We start from the raw sequence: 15,555 nt of genomic DNA on the forward strand, positions 1-15,555 counted from the left end.
GGTACACAGGCTGCAATTGAAGAGCTAAACTTTATTAAAGTAATCCGTAGTTGTGCACTCAATTTTACTTTGTTTACATTCCCCGAAGGTAGTTCAAGTTGTTGGAGCACAACAGCGATATATTTAGAGCTGCACAGCCACTGTTGAAGAATAACAGCACAGAGGTGGATGTGAAGTACAGAAGCCTGTTTGTATCACACCTGCTGTTCAGCACATTTATCTCTGAAAGCTGAGTGGCAGGGAATTCAATGAAGAGATCCGCTGTGGTGGTACAGTAGACACCTACATGTGCTCCTACTCTCTTACCAGCCACTCCCTTGTATTTGGGACAGCTGTTCTGTCCTGAATCAGCTCCTGTCTGTCTCAAGCAGACACACACGCTGTGGTGTGCAGTCCCCTTTGGCATCCAGCTCATTCATGCCTCAATGCAAAGCCTCTTCCTCTCAGACGATGGGTAGGATGAACCAATCCTGCTACCGTATTTCAAAACTCTCCTAAGCTGCCATGTTAACAAGGCAGGGGGTGCATAATTGTGTTTCCTGATTTGCAGGTCACAATACATACGACGGTCTTCCTGGGCTTCCTCGTATGAAATCAGAGAAGTGATCATTTATGATGGCTATTTTATAAAAAGGTAAAACCCCAGAGATTGGAACACTTTCGCAGTGTGAAAATGTCCTTTCTCTTGACATTTAGTTTAATAAGCCACTTGACAAATACATTGACTTGTGTATACTTCATAAAACACAATCCCACATAGAAGTAAAACTTTTTTTTATTAACCCTTTTTCAAAGACGATTCTGAAACAGTATTCCCAGGTGAAAAGTGGGGCAAATGCTTCAGAATTACTCTTTACTTCAAAAGAGAACCCCTTTGAGTAATCTAGTTTGATCACTCCTGTGAAAACCAACATTACAATGGACCTGCCTCAACACTCAAACTGGTTTAAAGAAAATCATCTAGAAAATCATTTTACTAACAAAACAAAGAGGGTTAACGTTGCATTGTACAAGCATAAGAAAGCATTTCAGTTCATCATAATCAACAAGAACAGCACAAGTTTTATTACAACTTACAGTGGCAAAGTTTTCCCAAACAGACTGCAGCCCTTGCAAAAAAGACCCTTGAATTACAGCAGGCGTTTTACAGCCCCCTTGAAATGTGTGTGAAGGGTTTTGAAACGAACCTCCAGTTCGGAGTGTAGATATGAAACTTGAAATACACAGTCATACACACAACCAGCCCTACAAGAGCAGTGGTATTTGGTTACTGTGGTTCAACAAACAACAAAAGCAGCGTCCGCAGCGCGAGGTCTCGTCTGCAGAGTGTGTTCCCGCTACAGAGGTGCTTGTGGAATCGACCCATCCCTGACCGCTCCTGCACCACAATTCAAAAGTATTGACAAAACTGCAAAGCCATCCAGCTGAAAGAATATATCATTGGCAGATTTGTGCAAGTTTAAATATTACTGCTCCCTTGGCTTCTGGATCTGTAGGTAAATCTCTCAAGCACACAACTTGCTCTGTATTTAAACAGGCACTCGCATGACCAGGTCGATCCAGTCAGGGGAAAAGAAAGTTCAAATTCAGGTACTGATTGATTGATTTATTTATTTTTCCCACAGTGAAGAAAATCCTCCCCCCCCCTTTCCCAATCCCGTAACAAAAGCACACCTGCCATTGGTGGGAGGTTCTTCTCAACAGCCAGACAATTGCGTGGAAGATGATCCAAGCGCTTTTTCAATGGCCAGCGAATGATGGGAGCAGGTAACCCCTGCACCTTGGGATTGGGCGAAATGTTTCAACCAGTCGCTTTCTTATTGGTTCATAAATATTTCCAAAATTAACATAATGCCCTGTTTTTGTTTTTTTGTTTTGTTTTTAATGTGCAAAATCTTGAACCGCAGCGACACACACGATGAAATAATAAAAGTTCCAGTGCAGTGGCTGCTCAGAGAAAGATAACGCAGGGCGAGTCTAAAACACCAGACTCACATGGCACAAAATCTTCTTCAGAACAAGACCATCTGCCCCCTGCTTTCAGTGCCCACTCTAACAGCTTGCAGTGTGTGTAATGCGAACACGAACTACGAGAGCCTTCCGTCAAGGATGCCACCCTGCAGTGCCAGCAGGCTGGCGGTATAATTAAAAGGCACGTAGAGGCTACAGACAGTTTTTAGTTTTTTTTTTTTTCAAAAGTGTAAAATTACGCGTCAAAGGTCAATGTGTTCAGGCTCTTGCTGGCAGTCCTTACAGCCTCTCGGATCTCAAGCCATCCAAGCCTCTTCCAGACACAGGCAGATGTGACCTGAAAACACTTCAGACAGGCACAGCAGATCCTTTAATAAACCGTGCTCACTGGAGCGGCTACACACAGCCTCTGCATGTGCTTCCCTGTCCTATTTCACAGCCCTTAAGTCATTTCAGCAACCCATAAATGAACCATTAGTAAGGAACGAATTTCAATCTTCACTTCATACCGCTAAAAACAGCAGTATAGCTTGCCACCCCCACAGTCAGGGCATCGGCCAGAGGGCTCTGTATAAAAGTGGTACTCTAGGACTGCAATAAAAAACATTAATCAACTCAGTTTGAAAGTGCTTTACTTTCAGAATCAGTACAAAAAAAAACGAAAAAAAAACAGTTTTGTATTCCGACCAACCTAATGGAAAGCGTTTGACACAAGGCACTGTGCCTGCAGGGTTGAGAGGATCAGTGCATGGGCTGGGTTTGCATTGCTAGAGGAGTTTAGACTGAGAGAGGTGTGGTCCTCTCTCCCTAAACCTTCCTCTGAATTATTACTGTAACCTCTCCAAGCAGAGGCTCCAAGCTTTGTTTAAACCACTGTCTGAATATTTATTCTAAATCTGCACTGTAAAAATAACTCTCGCCCTTCCAAAATTTAGTCAGACCGCCTACAGGCAGCCTGTCAAATCGAGATGTTGCATCTTGAGAGCTGATCTGTTTAAAAGTTTATATAATAAACACTAACTTCACTACACACGTAGGTCTTATTAGGTTAACGGCTAAAACAAAAAACGCACGGCCCTCTCGGACCCTGGGTCGGTTTGAAGAGCGTCGCACGGGTTTCCCTTTGTGTCTCCAGACGCTTTCGAACTTCTACACCAGATCAAGAGCGGTCTGAGCCAGTCCTGGAGGCTCACAGCTAAATCAACAGATTAAAATAACAAAAGCATTCGTGTGAAGACATTCAAACTGGAAGTGGGTACTCAAGAGGAATCTGGAGGGCACAGGTACTCCTGTCGACGGGAAACGAAACCCAAGATCAGGTACCACCCTTTGAGTGGGTTCAATTTTTAAATGCGATTGCTGACAATCTTTGTGTTGTGTGTGTGTGTGTGTGTGTTTATAGTGCTGAACATTTATAAAAAAACAAAAATAAAAAAAAGAACCGTATGAGGACATAAACCACATCCCTGTACTACTTCAAAAAAATATTTCAAACTTTAAAAAAAAACTTTCAAAGCAGGAGTATTTACTTCAGCCCCAGCTCTCATGTGTACAGTCCCTCTGGAGTACAGAATAGGGTAATCTATACTATGTGGGAGTCATTGCAGAGTCCTCACAAGCACAAACTTATGACTTTGAGTGACTCGGAATGCCTTGAACACTTTGTTAAAAAAAAAAAAAAAAAAAAAAAAGGGAATCTAGTGAATGTATTCTATAGAACTGAATCCACTCCAGTACTTGCACGGTGAAGGCAGCGGGGGTGGGGGGGGGTGTCACAGCAATGCCGAGCCCCTGATGATTGCTATCCCAGTCTGGCTTGCTTGTCCGTTCAGTCCACCGTGCAGGCAGGCAGGCCGCTGGGGTCCACAGGAAAGGGAAGGGAAAGTCAGGAGCAGCTGCCACGTGAGGCCCTGCCTCTCCAGCAAACAACAACAGTAAAATCAACAACAAAATCATCAAGGGCAACGTCGGTCTTCTACTTCAAAGTGTTCCGTCCAAACCAGCGAGCAGCCACACTCCCCCCAGGGCTGGGCCAGCGAGGAGGGGGCGAGGCAGGAGGCACCGAGCCCTGGACACAACCAAGAGGAGGAGCTTACAGTTAGTTATTCATGCGTTTAAAGAACAGGATTCTTTTTTTTTTTAGATATACAGTTTCAGTATAGTTCAGATTATTTTGTAGGTTTATGTATTTTTAAAAATATTCTGGGTATACAGAACTACACCCCAAAAGATTTGGGGCGGTACATACAATACACCTCTCTGGCGAGACATGAAAGGAAAACACCCATTCAGAGTTAGAAGTGCAATGCTGTTGTGTTGTTTTTCTGTTAACAGCAGCTTTGCGAGCGCGTGCCGCTGTGCAGCCGGTACTCACACGCTCACATCACGGTGCAGGACACCCCCATGCAGCCCTGCTTGCGGTCCTCGCTGCTGTTCAGCTTCTTCATGCGGTACTGCTGGATCTCCCGCACCAGTGTGTAGAATGCGTCCTCCACGCCCTGCACACAACCAGGAGAAGCACAACTGAGTGAAGCACCTCCCCCCACTGAATGGCAGCTGTGAAAGCACCACAATCACATTTTACAGAACACTTGTATCAATACAAGAACTACATGTAGAAGTAACTTATTAAAACACCCCCAATTACGCACGCACGCACGCACGCACCCTAATGGGGTAAACAAAAAAGTACACCTTGGAAGTAAGCAAAATGGTAACCCGAGCAAAGGGAAGAAGCAATTACGGTACAGGGGCTGGATCTCAAACAGAGACCCAGCCTTCGAGTGCGAAGCGCGCAGTCAGCAGCCTCGCAGACACACATGGCCAAGGTGCATTTCACTGCCCATCCTTAGGGAAGCAGACACAGCTGAACTGACTGTCTGGAATGACAGGCTCCCTGCTGTTCTCACCTGTCTCGTCTTTGCCGACGTCTCCACAAACTCAATCCCGTAACTCCTGGCGAGTTCCTGAGCCTGCTTTGTGTCCACCGTCCGCGTCGGCAAGTCACACTTATTCCCCACCAGCACCATCGGGACATCGTCAGCGTCCTTCACCCGCTTGATCTGTTCTCTGCAGGAAGGGAGGGGGCAGTCTTAGCATCCCTCACTACACTTCAATCGTACACGCCGTCAAAACGTTTACTCCGTCTTTAGCTGCCAAAGACACTCGTCAAGGGCTCTCTGAAGCTGTGTGTATGTGCAGATCAGAGTTCATTTAATATAACTGCTTCCCTGGAAGAGGGGTCCAATGAAGCATCAGAGCACACAGCAGTAAAGGAACTGCAGCTAGAAAGCTCTTTCCAGCTGCTGCCCACTCACCTGTACAGGTGGATGTCTGCAAAGGACTTGCTGTTGTTGATGGCGAAGACGCAGAGGAAGCCCTCTCCTGTCCTCATGTACTGGTCCCGCATGGCACTGTACTCCTCCTGTCCAGCTGTGTCCAGGATGTCCAACAAACACGTCTCACCGTCAATCACCACCTGCTTCCGGTACGAGTCCTGACACACACACACACCACAGAGAGAGGGTTACCAGATATTCTTTTAAAAGTGGAGCACAGACAGAAAGATAGCAGAATGGTGTGCCGGGGCTTGACTTGCAGACTGGCACACCCCGCAGCACCTCACAGGCACCTACCTCAATGGTTGGATCATATTCATCTACAAAGTGGTTCTGAATCAGCTGGATTGTCAGGGCGCTTTTACCCACACCACCAGCTCCCACCACCACCAGTTTATACTCTGTCATTTCACACAGAAGAGTCCTACAGAAAAAAACAAACACACACAAATAAGAATCAAACACTGCAGCTTACAGAAGCTCCTATACCTGTATTGTAACCACAAACTCCTGTACGAACAGCGTGCTAACTGAACAAAGACGTGAACCACGCACAGGACGCCACGCGAGTTCACTGCCGCACTGGAACTCTGTCACTGAGTGAGGCAATCACCCCAGCCTGATGAAGCCACTGGCATCTCCTGTGTGCACTGCAAGGGTGTGGGGGGCCTGCAGCAATCGACCGTTTCATCAGCACATTATTTTTTCACCCTCTTTCCCAGTTTGCTTTTCTTTAGTGCTGTGACCGTCGCCTGAGAAATGAAGACAGGCACTGAAGTAACCAGCTCTTCAGTAGAATTACCTTGGCTTCTGCACAGAGCGCGATTAGTATTGCAGATCTGCAGCGTTTCATATTTATACACAATTAAAAAAAGAGAGAAATTAAATGCTCAAGAGGTGGGTGGGGTGGTGGTCCTCCTATTTCTACTTGAATTTATAACGTAATCACGTAGCTAATCAAATAATTCCATCAATCATTTTCACTTCAATTAGCTACCAAGAAACACATGCGTAAATGTTACATTTTAAAACAGGATTCCTGGTACTACTTCAGGTCAAGGAAGCTCTCGTTTCTCTGCGTTGATTGGTTATTGACATGACCCAGGAAGTGCAAGCCCACCTAAAAGCAAGGCTTGCAAACAGAGACTTCTTTAAGCTAGTGTAGTGCCAGATCTCGGGATTGCAAATGAAAATACAGGTTTTCTATGAAATGCGTGTCTTTCAAAACTGCACATTTCAGACCTTTACAATCCATTGACGAGAGAAGAAATGATTTTCAGGACTGAAGCACACAAGCAAAAGGATTTCAGTTAACTTGCTTAAGACTAAAAAATAAATCTTACAATTAGCAAAACAATCAGTTGAGTGCTTGCATTAAAAGGCAAAGCAATGCAGAGCCGTAAACAACAACAATTGAAGCGAGAGAGCAAGCACTTTCTTGCTGCAGTCTGTGTGAAGCACAGCAGAGTCGTGGTTGTAGCTGAAGCCCAGCTCCGTATTATGCTACATCATTAAAATCTATTTAAGGACAGTCACGCTGTGTGAAACACAGACTCTTGCAATGAGCCGCAGTGAATGTCAAAGTTCCCCCCGGTTTCAGCAGGGTCAGGGCAGATGAGAGGGGGAAAGCCCGGAGGTGTGAAGCCAAGACTACACGCTTCCCTCTCGCACTGCTAATATCAGATTGCAAACATGAGCAAGTGGAGAGCAGTGCACAGCCAGCCCTGCCGCTGACTCTGCAGCTCTGCCGTGGATTGGATGTCTGAGCAGCCTCCCTGTACAGCTGGGTTCCCTGAAGTGTGTTCTAGTGGAGGAACACGTACAGTGCGCACCCTCCTCCACACACACAGGCAGGGGTCTGGCACTCCCCATGGGGAGCACACCCTCCTCCACACACACACGGGCCCAGGCACACACCATGGGGAGCACACTGCAATTTATATTAAAAGTGAACTGCAGACAAAGGATTAAAGAAAATGGATGTGTGATTTTCTGGATGGGCTCAGAGTCACACACAGCAAGTCAGTGGCTGAGCTGGGGCTGAACCATGAACCTCCTGGTAACAAGCCCCCTTTTCTTTAAACACTCAACCACCAAGCCTGGCTGCACAGCATATCTGTCTGCGTATGCTGCTGCAGCTGCGCAACTTTCCAAACAAGACCATTGCACTGCCTGGGCTGCATGTCAGCATCTATGCATAGCTCATTTGTTTAACACTACCTACAGAACAATAGCACTGAGAGTGATGCAACATCTCATTGACAATGGCAACGTATTGCAGATCCCATCACAAAACAGCAGTCCTTTCACCGTCAGCCAGAGGTTTAAAATGGAGTCAATGAGCAGTCCACCTGGTGGGTGGGGGAGAAAAAAAAGAAGGGCTCCCTCTTTTGGAAGAACACAGGGAGAGAGAGATTACAAAACAAACTGACCAAGCAACTGTAGTTGGAAATGAAAGGATGCTTTCAATACTTAACAAAACGTAATCAGAACGAGGCTCGGATGCTATGCCTGGACATTGGAGGGTTTTGTATATATATATAGCAGAACGGACTGCATGCACTGAGGCAATCATGAAGAGGAGAGGATCCAGACTCTGCACTGAGGCAATCATGAAGAGGAGAGGATCCAGACTCTGCACTGAGGCAATCATGAAGAGGAGAGGATCCAGACTCTGCACTGAGGCAATCATGAAGAGGAGAGGATCCAGACTCTGCACTGAGGCAATCATGAAGAGGAGAGGATCCAGACTCTGCACTGAGGCAATCATGAAGAGGAGAGGATCCAGACTCTGCTTGTTAAACTCTCAATGGACACTAACAGGGCATTACATTCATTTTGACTTCCCACTTCTAATACATTTTCTTCACTTTGAAAAGTCTCCGAAAGTAACTTGAAATGTTACTCGTTTTAACATGAAAGACACGGACCAGACATTAAACATCAGAACCAAGTTGTTGTTTTTTTTTTTTTTCTGAATATCTTCTTCTGACTGCATGTTGTATGAAACAGTCCTAAATTGGGGTCAAACTAATTGATTAATTAATGAGGTAACGCGACATCACGAACAAAACAATTCCTTAATGCAAAGCGCGGTCCCAATTGCTGGCAGCACAGAATGCTTTCTGATGAACTGCAGGTGTCTGCTTAAGATTAGCTGACGGCTGTCGTTATTATTAATAGTAGAACATGAAGTATATTAGTTTCACTTTGCCATTAAGCGTTCATTGAAACACTGACTCGGAAAACACAAAGTGACTCAGCCCGGCCACGACCTGAAATATCTGCTCACATGAACAGTGCCGAGCGGTGCATTGGTCTTTGTAGTACTGCAGTTTTACATGAAATGGGTGCTCTTCCTGTATCAGAAAGCACCAGAAATACGCGAATTAAACGCACGGCTACCCATTCGCCTTTTAATAACACCGTGAGCGCCTCGTCCAGATGCTGTCCCGCACAAACCGCTCCTATTAAACAGTGATATTGAACCGAAACACCAGCAGACCGTCCGAGACCCCGAACAGCAGCTAGCCTGGAGACCGGCGGCACGGCGTGTGACGCCTTAGCGCTACATGCATTCAGATTTATTATCTATTTGTTAATTTAACGCCACGGAGCTGAAAGGTTAAGCGGAATAATTGTTAAATGCTGCTCACCTTTTGCAGCGCGTTCTGCAATATCACCTGTTGAAAACCAAAAGAAAAACAGAGAGAGAGAGAGAGAGAGCTCCTAACTCCGGTTCAACGTTAGATATTCACACCAGTAAACTGACATGTTGTTTTACTGAATTACTGAAAACAAAGAGAGTTTAAATTTTTCTAACGAGTTTTGCTGTAATGAAACTTCCGGTCTCTCCACACCCAGCTCTGGCATCACCACGGAAACGAGGACCCCTCGGCTATAGCTGCCCGCCACTCCCGCCTCTCCGCGGGGGGAGGACGACAAACAAACTAAATCACACAGCGAATATTAAAATGTTATTTTTTTTCTTGGTGGTTATGAAATAGCTATGTCAAAATGCAAGAAGTAATTCTGAATATTGGTCAGGCGTCAATGTCTCTCTTGGTACGGGCGGCTGAACAGGGTGAATTGTGGGACTTGTCGTTTTTTCACACGCGTGTTGTAGTTTTTACAGTCGCTAGTGACGGGGCTGGGGATACCCGTGCATCTCGCTGTCGTGGAGGGTGCCCTGTTGTGCATGGTTTGTTTTTTATGTATATGTGTTTTTAGCAGTTGTTTTTGCGTGCCCCTGTGGGAGGTGATGGCGTGAACGTGTTTCCACGCAGCCCGTGTCTGTTATTCGTGCTGGGTGATAGCGATCTGTTTACACAGCGCTTACTGGACACGCTGAACACGACGCTGCTCTCTCTGTTAGTGCTACCCCACGCTGGAGAGCCAGAATGACACACAGCACACACGCAGAAAAACAATGTGAAATGAAACTGTCAGCTCAAAGACACATTTTAACCACATGCGCTGAATTTGTTTCTCACCATGAAGAAAGCATGTGAATTGTGTTTATAATGAGGCAAGTTTGTCCCTTAAGTTCTAAGAGGCTTGCCACCAATGCATGCAAATGAACACACAATACTGTAGCCAAGAACAATCGCCAGCAGAGCCCACGCCCCGTGTTCATGCTTCAGAGAAACGACGGGAGACTGTTATCCAGCGTGTTGAAGCGACGGGCCAATTAACACCCAATTGATTATTCGGAACGCGCTAATTATCGGGACGGCTTGGGTTTTTTTCTCACGGTATCTTTCACGGTGCAAGGTGTCATCAGTTCAATCGCAGACAGTCCTGGGTACTGTATCGCCAGCCCCCCCCTGCGCTTGCGGGGTTTCGCTGCACACTGCGATTGTATTGTAATGTCACAAAGCGGACTGGAGATAAGAAGAGGATGCTGTAAGCGGACTCGTGGAGACACTGTGGGAGGGGACGCAATGAGGGGTAGACACACACACACACACCTGCGACCTTCCCCGTGCTGCTGTGTACCCCAGAGGTGCACGAATCGATAAGGTATACAGTGATTATCAGCATATTCACACGGGAACGCTTGCCTGGGTGCAGTGCGGTCAATTCACTTACAACATAAGAGCATGCTGTTTGAAGCTGTAGGTCAATGCATTTCCCCATACAGAACACAGGTGTGTTTTCTAATGAATCTGGTGAAAGTAGGCTACACACACACACACACACACACCAAGAGGTCGATAATAAAAAGCGCCCGATGCCAGGAAGCGTCCTGGGTCTCTTTTGAAAATGCTGAATTATGTGCATTCTACACGCGCTACTGTAAAAGCAATTGTTTAAGAATTCGATATAACTCAATCTCAGTTTAAACAGAATGTCATGTTTAATTTAATTCAGTTGTTTGAGGGTAGAGTTTTAGACCTTTTTAAAAAAAATCTTTTTACTGTTAAATTCAAATGAAATCACAAACAATTAAAACGCAACCCTAATGTTATTTAATCCTACAATAATTAAACTGAAGGTTATTTGGTATGAATTTAATTGGGAATACTGTATGTTTGCTCACACAGCATCACATTGTGTGGGTGTACAGGTCCGGGGCTGGCGTGGAAACACTCCAGCGTCCTGCTTGTAAAAGCAATGGAAAATCAAACCAGTCCATTCAAGCGCCACCTGATCTACACGCTGTGGGAAGACTGGAGCTGTGACGTCACCCCTCCCCTGATTTCTGTCCCAAACTGGATTGTTTATCTTCGATGGGTGTCTCCCAAATTTCCTACCAAGCTGATATGGATTGGGGTGAGGGCGCCTACACACACTGCAAGCGTGAAGAGAGCGCTGTGCACACACACACCTATACGGGACTGCCCGCAGAGACCGACCAGTCTCTCCGAAGGACCTGTGCGGCACTAATCCCAGAACGGGCCCTCCTGAGTCGGGTGTATTACCCGGTTCGTCTCTGAACACAGAGGAACCTCCTTGGTAAGTCAGTTTTCTACTGGCACACGGTGCGTCGTGGATACTCCACACACGTTTATTAACATGCTTGCAATGCTTCTTTATTCGAATCGGAGGAAAGCGACTAAGAACGGTGCGTAAAAGCTGCGTTATTTGGCACGGCTGAGTTCCGGTTTTATAATTGTATCGTCGATTATTTACTGTATTTAGTTTCTATTATTTGACTTTGCTCTTACTTACTTACTATACTGACTTTATTGTATTTTATAACTCTTATCTGTATATATAACATTATCTGTAATGTGAGTGAGTTTTCTTTTATAACAACTGCAAGTCGCCCTAGCAGCGGGTGTCTGCTAAGATATAGATAATAAATAATAAAGGCATGAGCTATTGTGTATCAACCAACATACATCACAGTCTGGAAATGAAAGCGACGCGCTGCTTTTTCATTCTGTAAATATTCTTTCAAACGTCGGCACCTTTTAAATTCTCGAATTGTTCTTAATTTCTCATGGCACGGTAATGCCTGGTTTCAAATACCCTGGCTATATTATTTTAGTTTTTTTTTTTTTTTTTTTTTTGTAACGTGCTGAAGAAAACGCTTCTTATCGACTCCCGAAAAAATGTAATGTAGCGAATTGGCCCGGCAGAATCTCTCATTCGAGAGAAAGGGCAGGAATGTCCTCCGATCCGCGTTGATTACGCACCAGTCCATTTCCTTGTTTGGGAAAGTAAAAAGCGGTGATTGCGGTAAACACTGATTACTTTAATTTCAAGTCTGTCTCCAGCATTTCCCCAGGAAAACCACTCAGCTATGACCAGCACATGAAATAGATCCGACACAACGGAATATAGATAAAGCGCCCATCAATCGACCGTGCCCTCTTCTCTCTCCCGTTTCTGTTTATATATTTTTTTATTTGTTTACTGTAAGTGTTGTGTGAGATGCAACAGAGGATTGTAAACCGCTGTGTTTCTTTACTTTCTCCATGGAGATCTTAGACGAGGCTGTTTGGGAGATAAAAATAAAAGTAATTTGGTATTTGGGAATTTGAAAGAGAAACCCCGCCAGTCTGGTTAATCAGAGCTTTGTTGTTGGAATTAAATCGGGGCACAAGCGCCTCATCATCGCTGTGTAATACGCAGTCTGGTCTACCTGCACACACCTGTGGAGATACAGCTCTGAGTTTATATAAACTGTTGCATTTCCTTTTCTCCCGCTAGAGTCTGTACCTTTTATATATATATATTAGCTGATCCTATCAAAAATGTATCGCCAAAAAAGAGGCTATCTTCTCTTGCCTCGTTTCAGTGCGATACCATGGCAACCCTGCTAAACAGCCCTCCCCCCTCCTGTCCTAATAATCCAGCTTTTGACCTTTAGCAGATGCGCCAACAGGCAAGTCCAGCCCTGATTCAAGTAAAAACTGCTCGGGTCGCATATACTACGCTGTCTGCTGTAGGGGTGTTTACTGCATGGGTCTGGTAAGTAACATTTCTCCTGGTTTGTTTCAGGTTTGATTCTGGTGAATCGAATTCCTGAATAGTCACTGTTGTTCTCCACTGCACTGAGTTGCTCCTCTAAACCTCCTTCATCTCCACGCCATGGAGCGCACAGTCTGGGTGGATGGAGTTCAGAGGGTCATCTGTGGAGTCACTGAGAAAACTACCTGCCAAGAAGTGGTGATAGCGCTGGCACAGGCAATGGGTAAGGAACGCATACTGTACGCAGGGAAACAAGAAGTGGTGATCGATACAGCTTTAAATGAAGCACAGTGCAGAGGAAGTATGCTTTTTGCTGTGAAGCTCTGACGTTGTAAGTGGCATCCTCATTTTGTCCTGTTTGTTGATTCCTCAGGTCGCACGGGCCGCTACACTCTAAAGGAGAAGTTTAAGGAGTTCGAACGCAGCGTGACGCCAGATGAGAAACTGCTGGAGTCCCTGAATAAATACGGGCAGCAGGCTAGCGAGGTGCAGCTCATCCTGAAACACAACGGCCCTTCCCTCGAGACAAGGCGCTGCGCCCAGATCCGCGGCACTCGCGGAGCGGCCAGGAGTCTGCACCGGCAGAGCCTTCCTGCCCTGGACAAGGTCCGGATGAACGCAGATCCAAATCCGGAAGAGAAGAAACCCAAGCGCAAATCGCTCACCTTCGCAGAGGAGGCCAGGGAGTGGATCGAGTCCTTCACCAGAACAAGACTGCACCGAGTCAGGGGAAAGGGGAAGGATGCTGGGAGGAGAGACTCCAGCGTAGTCAGCCAGCCCGCAGAGGAATCGGGAGAGATTATCCACCTACAGAACAGTCGAGAGATCTCCAGCAAGGAGGGGAATCTGCGCAGGATCACAGACGACCAGGAGGAGTCAAGTCCTGGGCAGGCAACCAAAGAGGAGCTACACCATCTGATCAGAAGGCAACAGGCCCAACTCGAGACCTTCCAGGCCCGTCTGGACGCCACAGAGGCAGAGATCCGAGCGCTGGAGGAGCAGGAGAGCCTGGCCGAAGAGCAGGAGAGCCTGGCCAAGGAGCTCGCCCGTCTCGGGCAGCTGGTGGAGTCGCGGGTGGCAGACGTGGAAGAGGTGGACTTCTGGGAGAACGAGCTGCGGGCGGAGGAGGTGTACGAGCAGGACTTGCAGGAGCAGTTTCTGGAGATGAAGGAGAAGGTGCAGGAGTGTAAAGAGAAGCTGGAGGAGTACAAGAAGAGGGAGTCGAGGCACAGCTCTCGGGCGGATCAGGCAGGCAGGCTGGCCGAAGAGCTGAGTCAGGGCTGCAAGGAGGGCAGCCGGATGGAAAACTCCCTGGTCCTGACCCAGGAGGCTGACCAGGACTTCCAGGTCAGTCGCTCTCTCTGGACGGCACCCTTCCCAAGGGTATCGTACCGTTTTAGCGACACAAGTGCCAGCCCGGGACCGCTCAGGGAGTGGGTGGCGCGGTGGTCCAAAGAACTGTCGTCTTCCTCTTCTGCAGCCGGCGAGCTCAGTGATTGTGCCGAGGCAGTCCAGCAGACGGACAGCACGGCAGTTTAAGAGCAGTGAATATAAGCCCTGTACCCTGCACTGCCAGACTCTCCCTCATTGTCTTTCCAGAAGAAACAGCAGAACCAGAAGCTTTAACTGGTGAGCTCCGGTAAGCTACCCTGCGGCACCTCATCCATGGAGTGGGGCACGACCCCCTGCCCCGCTCCCCCAGGACGGGAAGCTACACCTCTCCCTGTCCAGCTCGCCCCGGGAGACCAGAAAGAGATTCACAACAAACACACCAGAGGAATCAGAAGTGCTCTCCGCTCCTCCCCTCTGATCCAGGAAACCCCAACGTCACAGAACTGCTTCACGGTTACACCAGTACATCACTAGGGTGTACGACTGATGTTAGAACTGTAACTTGGAAATACATTTAAATCCTAAATACATTCTCTCAGTATTTTCCAGTTATTAGTAATACATTGTTATATCTTACTATATGTAAAAGTCATTTATACTGTACATAAGAATTAATAAAATCTAAAACTTGTTAAACAGCTTTAAATAAGATGCATATATATCTCTCCATCTTCTCATTTTTAAAGCAGTGTGTGTGTGGGAGGCTAATCTGGTCTCTAGGACAATATCATCCTGTCAGCCAGAGACCATTTCTGGCCATCTAATTCAGTATGGCCTGTGGCAGAATTGAGTTTAATTACAGACAACCCCACTTTTAAAACGAAGCCAGCACTTAATGTTTTATCCGAGAGTGGGCGTGTGTTCCTCTGTAGTAATTAAATTTACTCTAAAGTGCAAGACGAGCTAAAATATAGATTTAACAAATAAAATGCCACAGGAGAGGTCAATTCGTTAACTTCTTCCATACAATGAGATGGAGTTCCCTTTGAGCCCTGTTCCAAAGTGAAAGGAGATTAATCATCTTTAATGGAGCTCTTCAATCTTATTAATAAAATTGATTATTCATCCAAGTTTGAAAAGTCTCCTGATTTACATGTGCATCATTTCAGTGTAAATAAAATCATACTAACTAGCTCTTGATTGTTAAAGTATGGATTTCTATACCCAAGCTGAAATCTTTTCTCAGCACAGAATGGGATTCCACTTTATTCAGAGTCTGCTACCAAGCACAAGAACCCTTTGTGCAACAGGCTACATTGAAATGGGTAAATTAACACATTTTCAAAAGTATAAAGCTGATTTTTGCATTGGTATTCCAGCTTGATTTTTTCTGTTTGCACATTTATGTTGGTTAAGACAACATGCACAAAGTGAGATCTGTTTATTTAGTCCTGACACTTTATAAAGAGAGACTTAATCCCATATTAAAAGA

General features: G+C 46.0%; 2 protein-coding genes across 2 annotated transcripts; one reads left to right on the plus strand and one right to left on the minus strand.

The window, feature by feature from the left end:
* Positions 1-757: 757 nt before the first annotated feature.
* On the minus strand, positions 758-9,179 carry LOC121300091 (GTPase NRas). The gene is made up of 6 exons (XM_041228487.1): positions 8,966-9,179; positions 5,607-5,733; positions 5,289-5,467; positions 4,881-5,040; positions 4,346-4,469; positions 758-4,039 (listed from the first exon to the last, which is right to left on the minus strand). Exons 2-5 carry the CDS (start codon positions 5,715-5,717, stop codon positions 4,350-4,352), a joined length of 570 nt encoding a protein of 189 aa, XP_041084421.1. The 5' UTR covers positions 5,718-5,733; positions 8,966-9,179; the 3' UTR covers positions 758-4,039; positions 4,346-4,349.
* Positions 9,180-11,014: 1,835 nt separating this feature from the next.
* On the plus strand, positions 11,015-15,440 carry LOC121299646 (ras association domain-containing protein 8-like). Its single transcript, XM_041227519.1, has 3 exons — positions 11,015-11,267; positions 12,762-12,954; positions 13,105-15,440. Exons 2-3 carry the CDS (start codon positions 12,852-12,854, stop codon positions 14,268-14,270), a joined length of 1,269 nt encoding a protein of 422 aa, XP_041083453.1. The 5' UTR covers positions 11,015-11,267; positions 12,762-12,851; the 3' UTR covers positions 14,271-15,440.
* Positions 15,441-15,555: the final 115 nt, after the last annotated feature.

Source organism: Polyodon spathula, chromosome 25 (genome assembly GCF_017654505.1).
Source record: "Polyodon spathula isolate WHYD16114869_AA chromosome 25, ASM1765450v1, whole genome shotgun sequence".
Classification (NCBI taxonomy): Eukaryota; Metazoa; Chordata; class Actinopteri; order Acipenseriformes; family Polyodontidae; genus Polyodon; species Polyodon spathula.